Source organism: Peromyscus eremicus, chromosome 7 (assembly GCF_949786415.1).
Source record: "Peromyscus eremicus chromosome 7, PerEre_H2_v1, whole genome shotgun sequence".
Lineage (NCBI taxonomy): Eukaryota > Metazoa > Chordata > Mammalia > Rodentia > Cricetidae > Peromyscus > Peromyscus eremicus.
The window spans coordinates 59,545,754-59,569,138 of NC_081422.1; the positions used below are offsets into that span (position 1 = coordinate 59,545,754).

The 23,385-nt window shown below is 41.2% G+C and overlaps 1 protein-coding gene across 4 annotated transcripts in view; it reads left to right on the forward strand.

Moving 5' to 3' along the window:
* Dpp8 (dipeptidyl peptidase 8) overlaps positions 1-23,385 on the forward strand; it is a 53,966-nt gene that overhangs the window by 913 nt on the left and 29,668 nt on the right. For all 4 annotated transcript variants that reach the window (XM_059268109.1, XM_059268110.1, XM_059268111.1 and 1 more), the window contains exons 2-11: positions 1,601-1,733; positions 3,753-4,025; positions 7,083-7,195; positions 8,211-8,384; positions 10,605-10,773; positions 16,159-16,269; positions 18,660-18,788; positions 19,413-19,474; positions 22,406-22,506; positions 23,108-23,285. In XM_059268109.1, the coding sequence (XP_059124092.1) occupies positions 1,718-1,733; positions 3,753-4,025; positions 7,083-7,195; positions 8,211-8,384; positions 10,605-10,773; positions 16,159-16,269; positions 18,660-18,788; positions 19,413-19,474; positions 22,406-22,506; positions 23,108-23,285 (1,326 nt within the window). In that variant the 5' untranslated portion in view covers positions 1,601-1,717. The remainder of the gene's footprint in view (positions 1-1,600; positions 1,734-3,752; positions 4,026-7,082; positions 7,196-8,210; positions 8,385-10,604; positions 10,774-16,158; positions 16,270-18,659; positions 18,789-19,412; positions 19,475-22,405; positions 22,507-23,107; positions 23,286-23,385) is intronic.

The following is a 23,385-nucleotide window of genomic DNA, read 5'->3' on the forward strand; positions in this document are numbered from 1 at the left end:
CTCCCAGAGCTCTTTTAACCCAACATACCATTCTTGGAATGAGAGGCTTTGCACTTTGAGACGGTTTCTTGACTCAGTCTGTTGCTGCTATCTGGCATTATTTTTTACCCTCCTCTTGCCACATAGCTTTTCAAACCTTTCCATCACCTATGTGGAATGGGGAGCTTGGAGTCCACACTATTAACAAATAAGATGTAATCACACACAATTCTAAGCTAGATTATCAACCAGTTTAGTGATTATTTTTCCAGAAAAGCTACTCATCTCACTTGAAAAAGAAGGCCAAAATGGGATGCGCTTAAAATGAATAGGGCATCTACCTTGTCAAGAATTCTAGCTGAGTATGGTGGTACATAGGTGTAACCCCAGCATTTGGGAAGGTGAGGCAGGAGGGTGTTGAGTTCAAGGCCAGTCTTGGCTACAGAGTGAGACCCTGACAAATGAACACAATTTAGATGATTAAATTCAAGTTCCCTTTCTGCAAAAGAAAAACGAAAAAAAAATGCCTATAATGCACATTTTTTTTACTGTACTGAATTTATTCTCTCACCAACTCAGTATGACATCATATAAAAGGAACATAGGCGCATAGAAATAAATATCTTTGTGTATGTGTGTGTGCTTGCGGCTCTACACACACGTCTTGGGGATCGTGTGGAAGTCGGAGGATAACTTTTGGGAGTCAGTTCTCACACACTACACTTTGTTCAGGCAGAGTCCCAATTGCTGCATACTCCAGGCTAGCTGACCCTCCAACCTGGGCCCATTCTATCTATTCCTCCCTTAGCACATTAGGGATGCTGGATTTACAGATTCGCCAACGCTTTCCTGGCTTTCAGGGGATTCTCAGGCTTCTGCCGCAAGTGCTTTTATCTTTTAAGCAATTCCCTGGCCCTAGAAATAAATTACATCTGCCACTTTCAAGGCTTTACAACTTGGCACCTCACATCTATTTTCAATTTATCATTATTTTCAATTGTGTGTGTATGTGTGTGTGAGGGTATGTACATGTGAGTGCAGTTCCTGTAGAAACCAGAGGTGTTGGATTCCCCCTTAGAACTGGTCTTAGAGGTGGTTGTGAACAGCCGGAAATAGGTGCAGGGAACCGAACTTGGGGCCTCTGCACTAGTATTACTTGCTCTTAACCGCTCTCAAGCCATCTCCGGCCGACTTAAGCAATTTTTCAAGCCATTCTATAATTTTCCCTTTAATGTGTCTGGGCATCAAGATTTACATTATTGTTAGGACTTAACTCAATTTGAGCCATGCATTTCTGGAAAAAGTAATTTCAGGGCTGGGCTTGTTAGCAAAGGTCTATAAATTCGGCACTCAGGAGGCTGAAGCAAGAGGACTGAGAATTCAAGACCCGCCTGGGATTTGAAAGACCTATCCAAAAAAAAAAAAAAAAAAAAAGTATTACATATATCTGTATATTTAGACACACAAACATGGTTTTGATAAATTGGAGACCCAAAATAATTCAGGCATTACATATTACACTAAAAGGAAATCTATCCGTTAAATATCATTTGGGGATTTTGGGGCTTTTTGGCCGTATATGGTCTATTTTAATGATCAACAATCTCTTATCTGGAAGCAGGATTGGATGGTGAGAAAAGGAAAGATCCTGTGAGAAGAGATCAGGATGAACGGAGAGATCTGTGTTTAAAGTTGGGCCAGGTGAAAATGATCTCTTTGAAAGTAGAGATCTGAGCAGATGAAAATACAACCAGGTAGGCACCAGGGAAGGCCCACAGGTGAAGAGGTTGGTGGGGCAGTGAAATACATGCACTTCTGCTGGGAATGGATTGGACCCTGTTTGAGAAAATTTAGGCCACATGTTTTGAGAATGTATTTGTATATAGTGTCAGGGAATTCTGGAAATTAGTTACACATTTGTGCAAATTGCACAATATCTATTGTAGAAAGGACAGAATAAATATTTGCTGTGAGCAGAATGTCATTTGAACTATACAGTGTGTATATACGTGGAGACAAATAGCACAGTCCATTCAGAAATTCCCAGTTTTTAAATAGGAGCTGATGTAAGTTTTTACAAAGAAGGATTCTAAAGTTGGTAATGACTCCAGCTGAGCAATAAGGCTCTGGAAGTCTGTACTGAGCTGCTCTCTCTTCTGTTCCTCGGCCTTGTACTTGTAAGGGATGGAGTGGAGATGGGATTTCACACATGAGAGAACTAAGTCAGATTAGTGTAGATTCTTTTAATTTTAGTTCCTTGCTCCATCCGAAAACTAGGTCCTTTGACATATTGAAAATAGGCCTCCACTAGCTCCAGGTGGGTCAACAGCCACCACTGCCACTTGATACTCTGAGTTCCAGTGGATCTAAAAGCTCAGTTCCCTGCTGGATTTTCATTAGTGGAGCCTTGGCTACCCAATGATGAGAGTTACCTGATGTAACAGTATTTGGACTACTCTGCTTTGTCATTGTTCTATTAGAAGTGACAGTATCATGCACTGTGACAAGGAAAACGGTACCATGTCCCATGTGCACAGTTCAGTACTTTTGCATACCAGTAATACAAATTAGATGGACTGACTCACAGCCCACACCTTCCGGTAACTTGCTAGAGGGAAGATAACTTCTTAGCGTGAATTGATGTTAACCTGCAAAGCTGAGATTTAAAAGAACAACATCATCTTAAATACACAGCCATGTATTGATTGTTGAAGTAGTTAATGATTATGTGAAACGCGGTTACCTAAGTAGTTTGCTTTGTTCTGTGGAACTGAGATTGAACTCACCACTGAGCTACATCTCTACATGGTTCTATGACAGCTTTTTTGTTGTGGTTAGTTTTTTCTGATACTCTGTTCATGTTAGTTTAAATATCAGAAAAGATCAAGGTGGAAAGTGTTATCTTCTGGGTTTGTAAAATAAATACAATCAGTTCTCAAAGCTCTTAAAAATTATGGTGTTGAACTGGTAAATTGGGTTCGGATTTATAAAATGCTGATGTGAGCGCCATATGTCTTCTTCATTAACTGCTTCGATTAATTAAAGCCACTTAAAGGTAGTATATTTTTCTTTTTTGAACAGGATAGAAGTTACATAATCAGGAAGGCTAGTCTTGCAATCATCAGTAAAACATTAAATACTTGATACTGTCTAGAGAAGAGCAAAAGGTTCAGAATGTATCAATCTGTAAGTGTTTAGTTGTTTGGAGTCCTTCCCTGCAAGAGAAAACACTGTATTTTCTTAGGTTACTGCCCTAAGTTATAAGTTCATTGTTTGTAGCAATGTTGTTACTATTCTAATTTGTTACACTTTAGAAACAGCAATCAGCATTTGTTAGAAGTGTTACTTTTTAAAATGCAAAAACACTTACCTCCCTTGGCACATAGCTTCGGTATTGACATGCTCTGGGGTGGAATGTAGCAGCCAACTGGCACATGGCCTGTTTCCTTCCAGTGTGGGAAAGGAAAAGGAATTTTGGCAAGAGATACCCAAAGGAGAGCCTTTTATAAAAAGTTCCCGGAGGGATTTATAGTCACTGTGAAATTGACATGACCTCAATTTTAAAAAAAAAAAATCTTTGGAACTGAGCACAGAGGTGGGGGTGGGGGACACCACTATTGCTTTTCTTATTAGGTTTCATTGCAGCTGTGTTGAAAGGCTTGTTACTTACTTATTTGTTTGTTTGTTTGTTTGTTTAGGGTTTTGGCCCTGTCATTGTGATAATGTAACAGAAGACACCCCTGTGAATGGCTTCTTGTATTATGTTTTCCCAGGAAAATGCAACATGGCAGCAGCAATGGAAACAGAACAGCTGGGTGTTGAGATATTTGAAACTGCAGAGTGTGAGGAGGGAACTATTGAATCACAGGATCGACCTAAACTGGAGCCGTTTTATGTCGAACGATATTCTTGGAGTCAGCTAAAAAAGCTGCTTGCTGATACCAGAAAATATCATGGCTACATGATGGCTAAGGCACCTCATGATTTTATGTTTGTGAAGAGGACGGATCCAGATGGTCCTCACTCAGACAGGGTCTATTATCTTGGTGAGTATGAAGTTGTACTTTCAGAGAGGAGGCATTTTCTCAAGTCAGGACTAACTGTAATTCAGACTCAATTTCAGTAGTAAGCAAATATGAGGCTCGTTTCCTTTAAAGGAAAAAAAATCACTTTTAATTTGAAGAACTTCTGTTCAGTCAATATATTTTGATTCATCTCATTAGCTATATATATATATTTTTTTTTTGTTTGTTTGTTTGTTTGTTTTTCGAGACAGGGTTTCTCTGTGTAGCTTTGCGCCTTTTCCTGGAACTCACTTGGTAGCCCAGGCTGGCCTCGAACTCACAGAGATCCGCCTGGCTCTGCCTCCCGAGTGCTGGGATTAAAGGCGTGCTCCACCACCGCCCGGCTTCATTAGCTATATTTTTAGTTACAGGCAGCAGATAATTGACCATGATCTTTTTGACCAAGTCAAATTTAAGCCAAGAATTGATTCTTCCTAAAGCTCGTTTGAAATGCCTTTCCTTGAGAATGGTCAAATGAGGACAAACTGTCGACCCTTTAGCATGTTTCCATAGCAGCTGCAGCTTTCATCATTTTAAACCAAGCCTCCGTCTCTTCTTCCCGAGTCCATTTATCCCACGTTTAAGATCTGTCTAAATTAAATATAGTAGTCCACTGTTTTAATGGTTTTCCTTTTTTTTGTGCTGGAGATTGAACTCAAGGCCCTGTGCATGTTAAGAACACATCCCACCACTGAGTTACACAATAGCCTCTTTGAACATTCACTCCTTCCCCCCCTTTTGCCTCCAGTATGTTGTAATTACAGATGTGTGTCATTATGTCCACCTCCTAATTCTCTTTCTCTTTAAAAAATTTTATTAAATTTATTTGTGTGTGTGCGTGCACACATGTGCATGTGCATGCACATACCACAGCACTCATGTGGACGTCAGAGGACTCCTGTGGGAGTTAGTTCTGTCCTTCTACCATGGGGCTCTTAAAAAAATGGAACTCAAATCGTCCGGCTTGGCAGCAGGTGCCTTTCCCTCCTGAGTCATCTGGATGACCTCTCCTAAATTACTTTTCTATTTTAAAAATAGGTTCCCACTGGATGTGGTGGTACACTCTAATGTCAGCACACAGGAGAGACTTCCGCAGGAGGTTCACAAGTTCAAAGGCAGCCTGGGCTACAAATGATAGGTCCCTGCCTCAAAAGAAGTCCCCTCCTTCCAAGTTGCTGCCCATTAAGTTTCAGCCATTCATTAGCATTACGTGTGTGAGAGACATTTTCTAGGGAGTCTACATCATGATTAAAGATTGGTTCTTTTTAACTTTCAGAATATTCTAGTATATAATCATATACTAGATACATTGAACTTCACCAGGCCCCTCATAATGAGTCCCCCACTCTGTGTGTGTGTGTGTGTGTGTGTGTGTGTGTGTGTGTGGTGTGTGTGTGTGTGTGAGAGAGAGAGAGAGAGAGAGAGAGAGAGAGAGAGAGAGAGAGAGAACGGGGCTTTTAACGAAAAGTCAAGGCAGTAACTGTCACTGTATTAGTCATTCCTGAAAGTGGAATTGCTTGAACCAAGTGTATATTCTGAATTTTTATTGATACTGCTGAATGTCTCCTATAAAGAGGCTGTAGAGTTTATATTTCCATAAACATTGTCTCTATAAGATCTCTAACTCACTGTGTAACAGATGCTGGCCTTGAACTCCTGACCCTCCTGCCTCCACCTCCCACATACTGAAATTACAGTGGAAGAGCACCATACCAGTTATGGTCCTTTTTTCTTTTTTTTTTTTTAAATCAGGGTCTCACTATGCAGACCTTGTGAGGCCAGGCCAGGTCTCACCTGGCTGGCCTTGAACTGAAGGTGAAGAGATCTGCCTATTTCTTCCTCCTCCTCCCAAGTGCTAGGATTAAAGGCGTGTGCTAACACACCAGCCCAATTGTGGATCTTTTTTGTTTTTCTCTTTCTCTGTGTAGCCCTGGCTGTCCTGGAACTCACTCTGTAGACCAGGCTGGCCTTGAACTCGGAGATCTGCCTGCTTCTGCCTCCTGAGTGCTGGAATTAAAGGCGTGAGCTACTACCACCCAGCTAGTATACTTTTATTTGATACTCCAAAGATATTGTACAATCACTTTATAATGGTAAAAAAAACTGGAATTAAGTTGAATTTTTTTTTTTTGTTTTTAAGTACAATTTAGATAATTAAAAAATAAAGTTAAGAAAGAAATTTTCTAATCTGGAAATCTCATCTGTTATTTACCAAAACTAACAACAAAATAAGAAAATGAATTGTTTTAATTCTTATGTTGTCTTATATGCTTTGATAAGTTTTGTCTTTAGATGAACTAAGATATGAATATCAAGGCTGGAGCGATGACTCAGTTATCTGACTTAAGTAAGGTTAGGAGTACTTGCTGCTTTTCTGTAGAACCCAGGTTCAGTTCATAGTACCCACATCGTCAGGTGCCTCACACCCTCCTATAAGCTCCAGGGATTTTCTTGAGCACCTACACACATGTGGTACACATTTATGCATGAGTGTGTGCCCACATGCTCATATACACACATAAAAATCTTAAAAGAAGTTTTAATATCAGCGCGAAGCTTTTTTTTGTGACACTTTGGGGAGTTGTTTTTATGTTTACCTCTTGCCTAGTTTTTTGACTGTCCATCTGTGCAAACTGGCCTCTCACAATCCTGCATTCATGAGAGCTTAGACTGTAGACGTGTGCCCTGACAACATAGAACCTTTGTGAGCTGGTTGTTCTTTTCCTTACTTAGTGTTTTTGAGACAAGGTTTCACTTAGCCCAGGCTGGCCTCAAACTCCAGATTCTCCGGCCTCTACTTCCTGAGCTCTGGGACTGCAGATGTTTGCTGCCATGCCCAGCTTGAAACATTGCTTATATTCAAGAAAATTTCCAAGGCATAAAGCAAGTGCACACCCAACTTAATAACATTATTTTGGTTCCTGTGGAATGGAAAACATTGTAATATATAGAAGATGTTATGTATTTGTGACTGTTGTTGTAATAAGGACAGTATTACAAAATGGTAATACGTTGTGGGTTTGTTTTTCCCCCTTGTAGCCATGTCTGGTGAGAACAGAGAAAATACACTATTTTATTCTGAAATCCCTAAAACCATCAACAGAGCAGCAGTCTTGATGCTTTCTTGGAAGCCTCTTTTGGACCTTTTTCAGGTTGGAGCAAATATTCTTGTTTCTATGATTTGGTATATATTTCTTCATTTATTTCAGGGCAAAAATTTATCTAGGCCTTGAATGAAAAAGAGTTAAAATATTTCATTACTTTTACCTGTGTGAACTTTAAATTAACCAGTTCTCTGTATCTAAAACCATAGGATATTACAGTTCAAGTTTTTGGTGTTTTGTTTCATTTATTTTAAACATTTTAGATTCCTTTTAGTTTTGGGGAATGAATGCTTGCCTGTATGTATGTCTGTACCATGTGCATGATTGGTACCATAGGTGGCAGAAGATGGCGTTGGACCCCTGGAACTGGAGTTACAGATAGTGTGAGCCATCTGATGTGGGTATTGGGAATCAAACTCAGGTCCTGGAAGAACAACCAAAGTTCTTAAACACTGAGCCATCTCTCCAGCCCTGTTTTGTTTGTTTTTTGAGACAAGGTCTTGCTGTATATCCCTGGCTGGCCTTGAAGCTCCCTATGTAAACCAGGTTGGCCTCAAACTTGTGGTAATCCTCTCATCTCTGCCTTCTGAAACTTGGTGCACGCCTGTAATCCCAGTTCTTGGGAGGTATGGAGGTAGAAAGGTCAGAAGATCGAGAGTTTGAGGCTAGCCAGTACCCCACCACACACACTCACAACAGTCTGTTCTCTTGGCTTGCCTAGAGTATGCTGGCTGCTATGTTCAGTCCCTTCTAAAGTAGCTGGAGAGATCCCTGCTCTACAACTAACTGTATGCAAAACTACTGAATTATGCTTAGACTGTTGGGGGCCTTGACTACTAAGATGATGGATTTAATTCTTGTTTTCTAATGTATGCAATAGTGATTAAATGGTTCTTCACTCAAAATTTCAGGAGAGTTTCTGAAATTAATCTGCTTAGAGTAGTTGGTAACTTCTGAGTCATTCAGGGCACAGACTTAAGCACTGGAGAGATGCTAGAGTTCCAGCGAATTGCGAAGACCAGTTCTCAGAAGACTGGGATGGATGACTTTCCTTTTGTCTTAGGCGACACTAGACTATGGGATGTATTCTCGAGAGGAAGAGCTCCTCAGAGAAAGAAAGCGCATCGGAACCGTGGGAATCGCAGCTTACGATTATCACCCAGGAAGTGGAACGTTCTTGTTTCAAGCTGGTAGTGGAATTTACCATATCAAAGATGGAGGCCCACATGGATTTACGGTAAGTTGCAGTTACTGTGTGTTAACTGTTTTAGGGTCCTAAAGAGAATTTGTACCCAAATCAGAAAGGAAATTAGCAAGTAAACCAAAAGAGTCAGTTTAATCACCAGCTAAGGAATTAATACTAGTTTTTAATTTTCTTTCTTTCTTTTTTTCTTTTTTTTTTTTTTTTGGTTTTTCGAGACAGGGTTTCTCTGTGTAGCTTTGCGCCTTTCCTGGAACTCACTTGGTAGCCCAGGCTGGCCTGGAACTCACAGAGATCCGCCTGCCTCTGCCTCAGGAGTGCTGGGATTAAAGGTGTGCGCCACCACTGCCCGGCAAAAAAAAAAAAAAATTTACAAAGGCTGGTAGTTTTCCCAGTGACATAAAAGATACAATTTTTTAAACTTTTGTTTTATTTTCAGGTTACTGTCTGGGGGAGAGGCATGTGAGTGCAGGGGCTCTCAGAGGCTAGAGTTGTAGATCCCCTGGAGCTGGAGTTGCAGGCAGTTGTGAGCTGTCTGACATGCATGCTGGGAATTGAACCCGGGTCCTCAGTGTATGCTCTTCAGCCCCAAGATACAAGTTTTAAAATGCTCAAAATCTTTTCTGTGTTGGGAGATACAGAAAATAGCATTAATTACCATTTTCTTTAAGTGCTGATGGAGATTTTGAAAGATATTATCACAAGGTGTTTTATTTTTTGGTTTCTCTAAGTATTTTAATAAATTTTAAATATTAAGCTAATTATTTTAATAAATGAATTTATATTTGGTTTTATTCTAAGTAGTTCTTTATGAACTATTGGAGCTATTCTTTTGGTAGAATTATATTGGTGTTAGCTGTCATTACATTAAAATTTTTGGGGAGAAAAAAAAATTTGGGGGAAGGGCTAGAGAGATGGCTTAATGATTTAAGAGCAGCAGATGTTCTTTTAGAGGGCCCAAGTTCAATTCCCAGAACCCACATGACAGCTCACAGTTGTGTGTAACCCTAGTTTCAGGGGATATAATGCTCATTTCTGGCCTCTTCCGGCACCAGACACATGTGTGGTGCACAGACATGTGTGCAGACAACACACCCATATACATAAATGAAAATAAAACTTTTTAAAAAGTTAATTTTCCATTTATTTATTTAGTGTGTATGCATGCATGCCACAGGGTATGTGTTAGGTCAGAGGACAACTTGTAGTACTCTGTTCTCTTTTTCCACCATGTAGGACCCAGGGATTGAACTCAGGTTGTTGGTCTTAGCGGCAGGAGTTCTTTACCTGCTGAGCCATCTTGCCATGCATGCCTCATTACATTTTTTTTTTTAGTGAGCAAACTTACTTGTATTGGTAAAATTAATTTTTAAATGTTTAATGATTTGTTCAAAATTGTGTTTGAAAATATTCAACAAGAGCCGGGCGGTGGTGGGGCATGCCTTTAATCCCAGCACTCAGGAGGCAGAGCCAGGTGGATCTCTGTGAGTTTGAGGACAGCCTGGGCTACCAAGTGAGTTCCAGGAAAAGGTGCAAAGCTACACAGAGAAACCCTGTCTCGAAAAACCAAAAAAAAAAAAAAAAAAAAAAGAAAAGAAAAGAAAGAAAGAAAGAAAGAAAATATTCAACAAGCTAGGCATAGTGGCACATGCCCTTAATCCCAGCACTCAGGAGGCAGAAGCAGGTGGATCTCTGTGAGTTCAAGCTCAGCCTGGTCTACAGAGTGAGTTCCAGACTAGCCAAGGGCTATAGTGACTCTGTCTCAAAAAAAAAAAAAAAAAAATTCAAGCAGGGTGGAGGTGGTAAAGCACACTTTTAGTTTCAGCACTCAGGGAGGCAGACAGAACTCAGAGTTTGAGCCCAGCCTGGTCTACAGAGTGAGTTTCAGGACAGCCAAGGCTACACAGGGAAACCCTGTCTTGAAAAACAAAACAAAAACAAAAAAAAAATTTTTAAAGTTCAACAGATGATAGTTACTCCATTAAAGAAGCTGAGCAACAAACTTCATGAAATACTGTTACATTGTCTTGGTGTGTAATACAGTGTTTATTATCTGTCACCCTTAGCTCTTCCATTCATCATCTAAAAAAGAGTTCTTAGTAAGTGAAGCCAATTGAAAGTATATTTTTCCTGGGATGCAGCTGTTATGGACATTTTAGTTAGAAATGCCATCTGTCTTACAGGAAAAAAATCTGGAAAACAAATTTCTATTTGTCAACCTGATAGCTTACCTTAAAATGTTGTTTACTTTTCTAGCAACAACCTTTACGGCCCAATTTAGTGGAAACTAGTTGTCCCAATATACGGATGGATCCCAAATTATGCCCTGCCGATCCAGACTGGATAGCTTTCATTCATAGCAACGATATCTGGATATCGAACCTCGTAACCAGGGAAGAACGGAGGATCACCTATGTGCACAATGGTAAGACAGAGATCTTCAGCCTGGCTTTGCTGATACATATGTGGAAAGCTGATTTTCATTTTACTTCCATTTTGAAATTAAAGCAAACTGGGTGATCTTTATCTTTTTTTAAGATTTTATTTAATTTTTTTTTAATTTTATGTGCATGGTGTTTGGTCTGCATTCATGTCTGTGTTAAGGTGTTGGGTCCCCTGGAACTGTAGCTACAAACAGCTATGAGCTGCCATGTGAGTGCTGGGAATTGAACTCAGGTCCTCTGGAAGAACAGCCAGTGCCCCTAACCACCAAGCCATCTCGCTAGCTCCGTGATCTTTGTTTTTAAGTTCAAGTGTTTAAAAATTGAAAGGTAAGGAGAAGGACAGAGAATACATGGTCCATATCCCTTAGATAATGCCACTCTCTTCTCAGCCATTTTCAAGTACCACAGTGCATCTCTGCTGTGCTTATTCTTTTAGCCTAGAAGGACTACTACCAGTTCCCCAAGCCTTTCTCATTAAGTGAAATTTTAATTAAGAAAATTAGACTTGGCGGGCGCTGGTGGCGCACGCTTTTAATCCCAGCACTCAGGAGGCAGAGGCAGGTGGATCTATGTGAGTTCAAGGCCAGCCTTTTCTACAAAGTGAGTTCCAGGGAAGACTCCAAAGCTACACGGAGAAACCTTGTCTCAAAAAAACCAAAAAAAAAAAAAAAAAAAAAAAAAAAAGACTTGCTTGATGATACAAACAGAAAAACCAGTTACACATTATCAGAAACTGCCTGAAAAACAATCTCCCCATTTTGGAGAACCTGTTTAGCTACTGTTCTAATCGGAAAAATCAGAATGTAGAAGAACCATGGGCATCTTGGAAGTATTTAAGTAGGCTTTGTTGAGTGGCAAACAGGGTCTGAGGCAATAGGAATACAAGTTCAGTGCTGTCTCAGAAAACAACAGCCAGGCACAGTGGTGCCTTTAATTCCAGCACCTGGGAGGCAGAGGCAGGTGGGTCTCTGAGTTCGAGGCCAGCCTGGTCTACAGAGTGAGTTCCAGGACAGCCAGGGCTACACAGAGAAACTGTCTCAAAAACAACAAAACCAAAAAGTTTCAAAAGGTAGACTTGAGTTTGTCATAGATTGATTGCTGGACTGAGTTCATAAGGAAGAAGTGATGTATGGGATTGAAGGCCTTCCTGTAGCTTCCTGCCATTGTCTCCATCCTCACCATCTCTGACACTGCTGGGTCATTTGCTGTGCACCTCATTCATATATTATGTGCAGTTAGGCCTGTGATAGCTGTGTCTGTAATGTTCACATGCAGACATTTTGTGATGTTATTATTGGTCGTTCCCTAAGCAATGTAGTGTAATAACTGTTTACATTGTCTCCAGTGTAAGTAAGTAATATCATTAAAGTCTACCTGAGGGCACTTGGGTTCTGTGGAAACACTGTGGTGTTTTATGGAAAGAGACTTAAGCATTTGCAGCTTGTGGTATTTGGACAGGATCTTTTTTTTTTTTTTTTTAAAGATTTATTTATTTATTATGTATACAGCATGTATGACTGCAGGCCAGAAGAGGGCACCAGATCCTATCACAGATGGTTGTGAGCCACCATGTGGTTGCTGGGAATTGAACTTAGGACCTCTGGAAGAGCAGTCAGTGCTCTTAACCTCTGAGCCATCTCTCCAGCCCTTGGACAGGATCTTAAGGGAACGAATCTTTAAGTGATTCTAAAGGAGAACTGTGGCAAGGGTACGGATTGAATACGGTGCTGCAGACCATCAAGCAGCTAAATAAACAATAATGGTAATACAGAGGAGGTTGGACGTGGAGGGCTCTAGAGCACCAAGAGAAGCAGTGGTTGGGGAAGACCTCCCAGATCAACGTAACTGACCTCCAGTGATGTCTCTCTGTTAGCAAAGTGTTCCAGAAAGGGAACTGTGTGAGAAAGGTCTTATTCTGAAAGGTGCTGTGGCCTTTGTGAGGAGCTAGAAGTGCTCAGTTGTCCAGTACTGGGGAGGCGGCGGTGGGTGTGTGTGTGTGTGTGTGTGTGTGTGTGTGTGTGTGTGTGTGTGTGTGAATGGAGGAGTCTTCAGCAGTCGAGCTGGTGGATATAGCTGTACTGGACATAAGGATTTGGATGCATGACACCAAAGCTTGGCAGCTGCCATCACTGGAATCACAAGTGTGTTGAAAACTGAAGCCCTTTTCATCCCGTCAACAAACACTGAACACTGTCTACCACTTGTGTATTTGGGACTGGGACTGCAAAGCTCTCATAAAAACTGCTACAAGAGCCTGGTGGTGGTGGTGGCACACTCCTTTAATCCCAGCACTCGGGAGGCAGAGCCAGGTGGATCTCTGTGAGTTCGAGGCCAGCCAGGCACCAAAGCTACACAGAGAAACCCTGTCTCAAAAAACCAAAAAAAAAAAAAAAAAGAAAAAAAAGAAAAAAAAAAAGTCACAAATAGGCATTTTAAAGTCTTTTTTGAGACAGACTATCTTTTTCTCTTTGTAGCCCTAGTTGTCTCACAAGTAAGTCACCGTGTGGACCAGGCTGGCCTTGAATTCTAGAGATCTGCCTGCTTCTGCCTCCCAAGTTTGCTGGTACTAAAGATGTGTACCACTATGCCTGGCTTGCTTTCTTTTGTAAAATTGTTTTCCACAGAGAATTTGTAAAGATTGGCAGAATTTAAAGTAGACTGTGCTGGAATTCTAGAGGATGTTATAGTTTTTACTCTTCTCTTTACTATCCATGTAGGTATGTGGTATATTTATTATTTCTAGTATAAGAGCCCAGGCAGAGAATACAGAATAATACAGAACCAGGCTATCTGAGTTTTATCTACCATTCATTAATTCTGACCTCATCAAATTAATTAATGTACCGCTTGGTTTCTACATATGTAAAAATATGAATCAACTTAGTATAACCACTGGATTTTCAGGAGGCCTTAATAAGTTAATTTTTATGCAGTGTTTAGAATTGTGACTGAAACATCATAAGGGCTGTGAATTGTCTGTTTAGATAGAAAGGGATGGAGGAAGGGACATGCCAGCCAGTGTGTTGTGATGAAAGCCTAGAAAGGGATCTGTTAGGGTGTATGTGTGTTTATCTCTGCTCAGTATGATGGAGGAATTTAGAAGTACTGGTTCCTGCCCCCAGTTACCCTCTGCTGGGAAGACAAGGCAATATCAGTTATCCAGTTAGTAAGTAACTTGTAGTAAGTAGCAGGGATACAAACTAGTGCTACCTGTCCTCACATCTAAAGGGGAACAGAATAGAGAGCAAGTTGGAAATGTAGTTTACAGTAATTGAAGGATTCAAGCACTCTTCTTGACTCTTGTACTAATTCCTTGTTTCAGAAAGCTCTGGACACATTGTTGTCATTAGCTTGGTGCTGAAACTCATTTGGTGGCAGAACCTGACCTGAACTGGCTTGAGAGTATTTATAACATTTGTCCCGCTCAGCATGCCTGCCTTCAGTTTGCTTCTGGGATGCTGGGATTAGATTACAGCTTACCTGGCTGTGCTGCTGCTGCTGATACATAATACATCATAGATGTGCACTGTGTGAAGAGTCTCAGAATTCCAAATACTTGACTTGGTTTTTGGATAAGAGAGTATTGGTTCTTATTGCACATTCGTCTCACACTGTAGAATACAAATGATCAAAAATGGTAAATTAAAGCCACGTATAATGGCACATACCTTTAATCCCAGCACTTGGGAGACAGAGGTGGGCAGATCAAGGCCAGCCTGGTCTGTAGAGTGAGTTCAAGGACAGCCAGGGCTACACAGAGAAACCCAGTCTTGAAAAAAATAAAATAAAGAAAATAAAATTAAATCTTACCTGTGCTGGGCACAGTAGTGTATGCCTGTAGTCCAAGCACATAGGAAACTAAAGTAGGAGGATTGCTTGGAGTTTAAGACTAGCCTGAGCAGCATAGCAAGACCCTGTCTTTAAAAAAAAAAAATAAAGCCTGGCGGTGGTGGTGCACGCCTTTAATCCCAGCACTCGGGAGGCAGAGGCAGGCTGATCTCTGTGAGTTCGAGGCCAGCCTGGTCTACAGAGTGAGATCCAGGAAAGGCGCAAAGCCATACAGAGAAACCCTGTCTCAAAAAACCAAAAAAAAAAAAAAAAGAAAGAAAGAAAGAAAGAAAGAAAAGAAAATCATAATGATATATCACTGCTCACCAAGTAAACAAGCAAAAATGAGAAAGATTGAGAACGCCTACTGTTGGTAAGAGTGTAAAATAATAGAAATGCATCCCCACAAGGTAAAACACATTCCACTAACCAGCCACTCCACTCCAAGAGCCACTCCACTCCAAGATATTCACTCCAAAGAAAGGAAAGCACATGTTCATGGAAATTACTGTGCAAGAATAAATGTTCGCATCATCTGTATTCACAGTAACATGTCAGTCCACATGTCAGCAGAATGGATGAAAGATCCACAGCATCACCCCACATGGGCCTACACCTTTAATCCCAGCACTCAGGAGGTAGAGGCAGGCCAGTCTCTGAGATGAAGGCTAGCCTGGTCTGCATAGTGAGTTCTAGGCCAGCCTCAGCCTGTCACATAGCAAGACTCTGTCTGTCTTAGTTACTGTTCTACAACAACAACATGGTGAGGAGACACCATGACCAAGGCAACTTAGAAAAGGAAGCACTTAATTTTGGAACTTGCTTATAGTTACAGAGGGTTAGTCCATGGTTAACATGGCAAGGAGTGTTGGGGCAGGCAAGCAGAGAGAGACTGGGCCTGGCATGGGCTTTTGAAACCTGAAAGCCCAACCCCAGTGACACTCCTTCTCCAATAAGACCACACCCCCTCATCCTTCCAGACAGTTCCACTAACTGGGGACCAAGCATTCAAACATATGAACCTGTGGGGACCATTTTTACTCAAAGCACCCCACTGTCTTAAAAAACAACAACAACACCCCCAAAACAAAAAATCCATATTATCAATGGACTATTACTTAGCAAACAGGACTAAGTACTCGCAAGTGTCAAAGCACTGATGATTCTCAAAAACAAGCCACGTTCAAATTACACTGTAAACATTTTACCATGATACAAAAATCTTACATAATAATGACTTTGTGATTTGTTTAGGTGGTTATTGGTGCTAAGGGTACAAAAGCCAAGCATATACCAAGCTCTGCCATTGACGTGCCACAGTAGATTGTGACTGTTTGCCCAAGGTCATACAATAGGTAATTGGTGAGGCCTAGATTGGAATTCAATCTGTTTGGCTCCCCAGTTGACCACTACAATCAGCTACCTTTCTTTAGGAGTGACGGAATCATTTTGCTTTGTCCTATTGTAAAAAAAAAAAAAAAAAAAAATTAAATTAAAAAAAAGTTTGGGGGATAATTTTGCCTTTTTTGTTTGTTCAGAGCTAGCCAACATGGAAGAGGATCCCAGATCAGCTGGAGTTGCTACCTTTGTTCTTCAAGAAGAATTTGATAGATATTCTGGCTACTGGTGGTGTCCACAAGCTGAAAGAAGTAAGCAAGTTCAAAGTAGTATGTTACAGGTTACTTTAAGGTTTTGACTGTTGATTGGCTGAGTGTACAGAGCGTAAAGCTGGGACAGTAAATGAAAAGTGATGAAGATTAGGCTGCACTTGTAGCTATTTAGAAAATATAGGCCTTATCCCTCCCTCCCCCCTTGGATTCTAGTAGAGACAATTACAGTCTGCCTCAGTACCTCGGGTGCTGCTTGCCAAGTTTTTCAGCTGGAAAGCAGCATTATGACAAGATCCACACTAATGACTTGCTTTTAAACATATGTGATTGATAGGGGCTGGAGAGATGGCTCAGAGGTTAAGAGCACTGGCTGTTCTTCCCGAGGTCATGAGTTCAATTCCCAGCAACCACGTGGTGGCTCATAACCATCTGTAATGAGATCTGGTGCCCTCTTCTGGAGTGCAGGCATACATGCAGGCAGAATACTGTAAACATAATAAATAAATACATCTTTAAAAAAAAAATATGTGATTGAGTAGCAGCTGCCTGAACAGATGAGTATGTGCAAATGAGTAACTTGAGACACTTAAAGCAGTGGCCCACACTCTTGTCTAACTACAGTCCAGTGAGATATTTGCTTACAATCGTGTGGCCTAATATAAAGTATATATATATTTTATAGACAAAATTGGAAAAAAATTATGAAGCAGTATTTCTTAGGTGTTATGTACTTTAATACTTTTCTTTCCTTTTTTATTCTTTAAAATTTATTTACTTTTAATTTTGTGTGTGTGAATGTTTGCCTGAAGGTATATAAGTGTGTGTGCCAGGTATATACCACGTGTATGTCTGGGCCTGCAATGGCCAGAAGGTATCAGATCCGAGGACGTGGAGTTACAGTTGGTTGTGAGCTGCTATATGCGTGCTGGGACCCAGCTAGGACCTCTAGAAGAGCAGCAGGTGTTCTTACGTGCTGGTTAGGACCCATTAATAGGTCTTATGACATCACTATTGGTTTACAATACAGCTAGCAGCCTGAACATTTCTTTTTGGTTTTTCAAGATATGATTTCTCTGTGTAGCCCTGGCTGTCCTAGAACTTGCTCTGTTGACCAGGCTGGCCTTGATCTTACAAAGGTCCACCTGCCTCTGCCTCCCAAGTGCTGGGATTAAAGGCATGTGCCACCACCACCCTGCACCTGAACATTTCTTTAGAGGACAATGGAAAATATGTATTTTAATCCATGTATTAGATTTGGACTTTTATTTTAAAATGTAGACATTTTCCCATAATTATACAGAAGAAGATTTTGACATAAACCATTCAGTACAACTAAACTGTTAGCATTTTATAGGAAATATTATGTTTTATTATGTCAAAATTCTTCAAAATGTTTCTCTTGTATGTAGGAATATAAGTGTGTATATATTTAAACACACGCACATATTTTTTCCCCTCCCAAAGGGTAAACTTTAGGTCTTAGTAGAAGGGACTTGGAAGTCACCCTACAGTTGGAAAGATGGGGAGGTTTTCATGTGTAAGAGGAAGCACAGGGTCCAGCAAGCTGGCTCAGCAGGTAAAGGTGCTGCTGCCACTCAGTGACCTGACTTCAGTTCCCTGGGGCCCACATGGTGGGAAGAGAGAACTGACTGCAAAACTTGTCCTCTGACTTCCACATGTATCCCACCTTAAGAAGGAACTATTTAATTAAATTTATAACATTTTCTAGAAGATGTTAAAGGATTTCATTGTGTTGAATGATTTATATAACAATCTTGTTCTGTGTAACTATGGCAAAAAATTTACATTTTAAAATAAAATGTCCGCCAGGCTGTGGTGGCGCACGCCTTTAATCCCAGCACTCGGGAGGCAGAGCCAGGCGGATCTCTGTGAGTTCGAGGCCAGCCTGGGCTACCAAGTGAGTTCCAGGAAAAGGCGCAAAGCTACACAGAGAAACCCTGTCTCGAAACCGCCCCCCCAAAAAAAAAATGTCCAAATCTCAGATATGACTTTTAAATAAATATTTTTTATGTTCCATTAAAAAAGTATTCTGTCTTGAAGAACTAAAAAAAAAAAAAAATTCTTCACACTTTTATCTATAAACCACTAATAAGGCCTGCCCTGCATATACATACTCAAACACAAACATACTTACACACATACACACACACAGAGTGAGTAAATAAACGTTGTTAAAAGTTTTTGTTTTGAGGGCAGCACAGCCTAGGAGTACAGCCCAGTGGGAGAGTACTAGCCTGTCGTGTTCAAGGACCTGAATTCAATCACTATCACCACTAATTCATAATAGTAGTCTATCTTGTGCATAAATTATTTCCTTTAGTAAAAAAAACTAGTTTTAGAGGAAATAGTGAATGATGAGTATTCTGTAATAATTATTCTAAATTTCCAATACCTAAATTCCTTTTAAGCTCCTAGTGGTGGTAAAATTCTTAGAATTCTCTATGAAGAAAATGATGAATCTGAGGTGGAAATTATTCATGTTACATCCCCCATGTTGGAAACCAGAAGGGCAGATTCCTTCCGTTATCCTAAAACAGGTACTGTATTCCACTGTTCTATTTATTCATTCCCTCCTCTAGGTGTGGTGGCTCATGCTTGTAGTCCCAGTCTTGGAAGCCTGTGGCAGTAGGAGGGTTGTTAGGTTTTCCAGGCCAGCTGGGGTACAAGATGAGATCTTGTCTCAAAAACAGAAACAAAATCTGCAGTCATTCAGATGTATAGTCAGTTTGATCATGAGCAGCCTTTGTAAAGATTGTTTGTTCGTTAAGTATAGCTTTTGAACATGGAGGTGGGTTTGCCTACAATACTAGGAAATCAGCAAGAAGGTATCCCTTCCTGTCAAAGACTTTTAAGTGGTTTTGTTCTTAATAAGTAGGTGGGTTTTTTTTGTTTTGTTTTGTTTTGTTTGTCCATTTTGCTGTTTGCAACATTTCAATTGCAGAAATAGTAGGCAGCTTCTCTTTGTTTTCATACTGACTCTTTCTAGTTTTAGCCTCTTTCCTGTTTGCTGCTCATAGGAATTTGAGATAGCTTCTAACTTGCACAGTAAAGCCCTGGCTATATACAATATTCCTAACAACTGAAATCTGAAGGACACCGATCTGAAGAAATTGGTTGGAGTAACTCTAGACATTATTGTTCATTTATGTTTCTTTCTAAAGGCACAGCAAACCCAAAGGTCACTTTCAAGATGTCAGAGATACTTGTTGATGCTGAAGGGGGGGTAAGTGTGAGGCACTGAACACTGTTCAGGCTAGCCGGTCTAGGAGGCTCTTTGGTGCACATTTTTATTGGTTAACTTGTTGAACTTGCTAAGACATTTGTGGTTCGTGATTTATAGGTTGACCTAATTTTCTTCCTTGAAAGCACTCATATTAAGCCTGTGGGGAGGGATATATAAGAACCTGTGTTAAATTCCCAGAACCCATATAAAAAAGCTGGCCGTTGTAGTGTGTACTTGTAATCCCAGCACCGAGCGATGGAGACAGACAGATCCCTGGGGCTCTCCAGCCAGACAGCTTAGCCTGCTTATTGAACTCCAGACCAATGAGAGACTGTGTCTCAAAAAAAAATTCTGAGGAGAAACATAAGTCATCTGGCCTCTACACATATGCATGCACCACACAAACATATTTTCGTTCCTTGTAAATAGTTTTTGCTCTTTGTCTTTATTAATTATTCAATCAATATAAAACAGTGGTTTACCTTCGGTGTTGGGTGTACACCACATCTATGGTGGATTGAATAACCCATATTTCTCCTGTACTGCTGCTTTCCATTTGGACATGCTCACAAGATTAGTTAAAATGCAGATGTTGGGGGCAGGGGCTGGAGAGATGGCTCAGCAGTTAAGAGCATATACTGTACTTGTGGAAGACCCAAATTCTACTCCGGGCACCCAGGTCAGGAGGCTTGCTATTATCTATAACCCCATCTCCAGAGGATCTGATGTCCTCTTCTGATTTCTATGGGTACCTGCATTCATGTGCACATACCCACATATAGATACACACATACACATGCCTAAAAATAAATCTTTTTTTTGAGGAGGGGAGGGGCTTGGTTTTTTGAGACAGGGTTTCTCTATGTAGCCCTGGCTGTCCTGGAACTCACTCTGTAGTCCAGGCTGGCCTCGAACTCACAGAGATCAGCCTACCTCTGCCTCCCAAGTGGACAGCTGGGATTAAAGGTATATGCCACTATGCCCAGTTTTAGACTTTTTTAAAAACATAGCTTTACTGAGATATCATTTACATACAATACAGTTCATTCATTAAAGCTTAAAATTCGGGGTTGGGGATTTAGCTCAGTGGTAGAGTGCTTGCCTAGCAAGCATAAGGCCCTGGGTTCGACCCTTAGCTCCAAAAAAATAAAATAAAATAAAATAAATTAAAAAAAAGCTTAAAATTCAGTGACTTCATGTAACCACAGAATCAGGCCACCCGAGTCCATTTTAGAGCATTATCATTACTTCAAAGAGAAACACCTCACCCTTATCTATAATCCCCTAGTTCTAAGCAACCACTTCAGACTTGCCTGTTTGGGGCGTTTGTACCAATGAAATCATACAATATGTTGTCTGGCTTCTTCCTTTAATGTTTTCAAGGTCCATCTATTTGCATATGTGCGTGTGTGTGTGTGTGTGTGTGTGTGTGTGTGTGTGTGTGTTGCAGAGAGGTCTAACTCAGGGCTCCAATCTTGCTACCATTCTACTACTGAGCTGTATCTCCAGCCTATGTGCCTCATTTCTTGTTCTTTTTGTGTATGCGCTGGGGTGGGGACAGTAAATGCATATGTATGGGAGCCAAAGGTCAGTGTCAAGTATTTTCCTTCATCAGTCTCCACTTTACTTTTATGTGTATGGGTATTTTGCTTGTACGTTTGTCTGTGTACCACATGTGTGCCTGATGCCTAGAAAAGGGCATTGGATGCCCTGGAGCTACAATGATAAGTGCCACATGAGTGCTGGGGATTGAACCTGGATCTTCTGGAAGAGCAGCCAGTGCTCTTATTAACTGAGCCATCTGTCCAGCCTCCATTTTAATTTTTGAATGGTCTCTCACTTCACCTGGAACTCACTGATTGGCTAGACTGGCTGGCCAGCCAGCAAGCTACAGGGTTCCTCCTGTTTCTGCCTCCCCAGTGCTGAAACAGCACAGTGCTGCTGTGCCTGCAGTTATGTGGGTACTGGAGATCCAAACTCAGCTCTTCATGCTTGTCAGGCAAGTACTGCACCAACTGAGCCATCTCCCCAGCCTCCTGTATTTCTTTTTATTGCTGAGTATTATTTCTTTGTGTGGTATACCATATTTTATTTACCTACTCATCAGTTGATGGGTATTTGGGTTGTTACCATTTTTTTTTTTGCTCTTAAAAGGAAAGCTGTCAAAGCCAGGTGTGGTGGCACACACCTTTACTCTCAGCACTCGGGAGGCAGACACAGGCAGATCTCTGTGAGTTCGAGGCCAGCCTGGTCTACAGAGCAAGTTCCAGGACAGCCAGAGCTGTTAAACAGAGAAACCCTGTTTCTAAAACAAAACAAAACAAAACCCCCAGAAAGGAAAGCTGTCATGAAGCCAGACAGTGACAAGTGCCTGCTGTCCCAGCACTGTCTATATGCAGGAGGCTGAGAGGCAGGAGCATCACAAGTTTGAGGCCAGCTTGGACTTTATAGTGGGGCTGTGTCTTTTGAGATAAAGCAAAAAGGAGGGGTTGGAGAGAGACTGCTAGGAATATGTGTACGCATGTGTGTGTGCGCGTGTGTGTGTGCGCGCGAGGGTTTATGGTTGTTTCTCTGGTGCACACCTGGGACAATGGTTGGGTCATGGGACAATGCTCTATTTAATCTTTGGTGGAGCTGCCAGGCTGCTTTGAAAATCGTATTCCCACCGGCAGTGTGTGAGGTTTCCGGTCTCTCCACGCCGTCCTAACACTTGCTGTTGTCCATGGTTGTCACAGTCACCAATGTAGGAGCCATGGTGCGTTAGGTTCGATTTACATTTCCTGTAAATGTCGTGTAGAGAACACCGACACAGGAAACCCCTGACTGACCGCTGGCTTTACTTCCACCCTGTACCCATGTCTGAAAAGATGTCAACTAGTGAGCATGTTATTTTCTCTGTCTTCTATAACTATTCCCTTTTCTCTTTACTAGATTATAGATGTCATAGATAAAGAGCTGGTTCAACCTTTTGAGATTCTGTTTGAAGGAGTCGAATATATTGCCAGAGCTGGATGGACTCCAGAGGGAAAATAGTGCGTATGTTAAACTGTCACCTTCTTCCAACTAAATTTAGGACCCAGAGCTTTAGAATGTCTGTGCTGCAGGCTTGGCTTTCCAAGTAAATCAGCACCCTGTTATTTCCACTCAGGCGTTTTTTCTGAACTCTGTGAACATACAGATTTGCAGTCCCATAAACATAAGTGTATTGTATTTTGGTTATAGGAATAATTGTTGGGTGTGGTGTCTCACACCTTTAATCCTAGCTCTCAGCAAGCAGAGGCAGACAGATCTCTGTGAGTTCAAATCAGCCTGATCTCCATGGTGAGTTCTAGGCTAGCCAAGGGACACATAGTGAAACACTGTCTTTAAAAAGAAAAATAAGACAGGGGGTGGTGGCACACACCTTTATTCCCAGCACTGGGGAGGCAGAAACAGGTGGTTCTCTGAATTTGAGGCCAGCCTGATCCACAGAGCAAGTTCCAGGACAGCCAAGGCTACACAGAGAAACCCTGTCTAGAAAAACTAAAATAAACAATTAAAATAAAATTGATAGGTACCAAGGGAGAGAACAAATGGTTATTCATTTTCCAAGAGCTTGCTTCGTTCCTGATTTCTCCTCATTCCTTTGAACAGCGCCTGGTCCATCCTACTAGATCGTTCCCAGACTCACCTACAGATAGTTCTGATCTCTCCTGAGTTATTCATCCCAGTAGAAGATGATGCCATGGACAGACAGAGACTCATAGAGTCAGTGCCTGACTCTGTGACACCACTGATCATCTATGAAGAAACAACAGACATCTGGATAAATGTATGCATTTCTCTTTCTTAAACTTGGCTGCGGCCGGGCGGTGGTGGCGCACGCCTTTAATCCCAGCACTCGGGAGGCAGAGCCAGGCGGATCTCTGTGA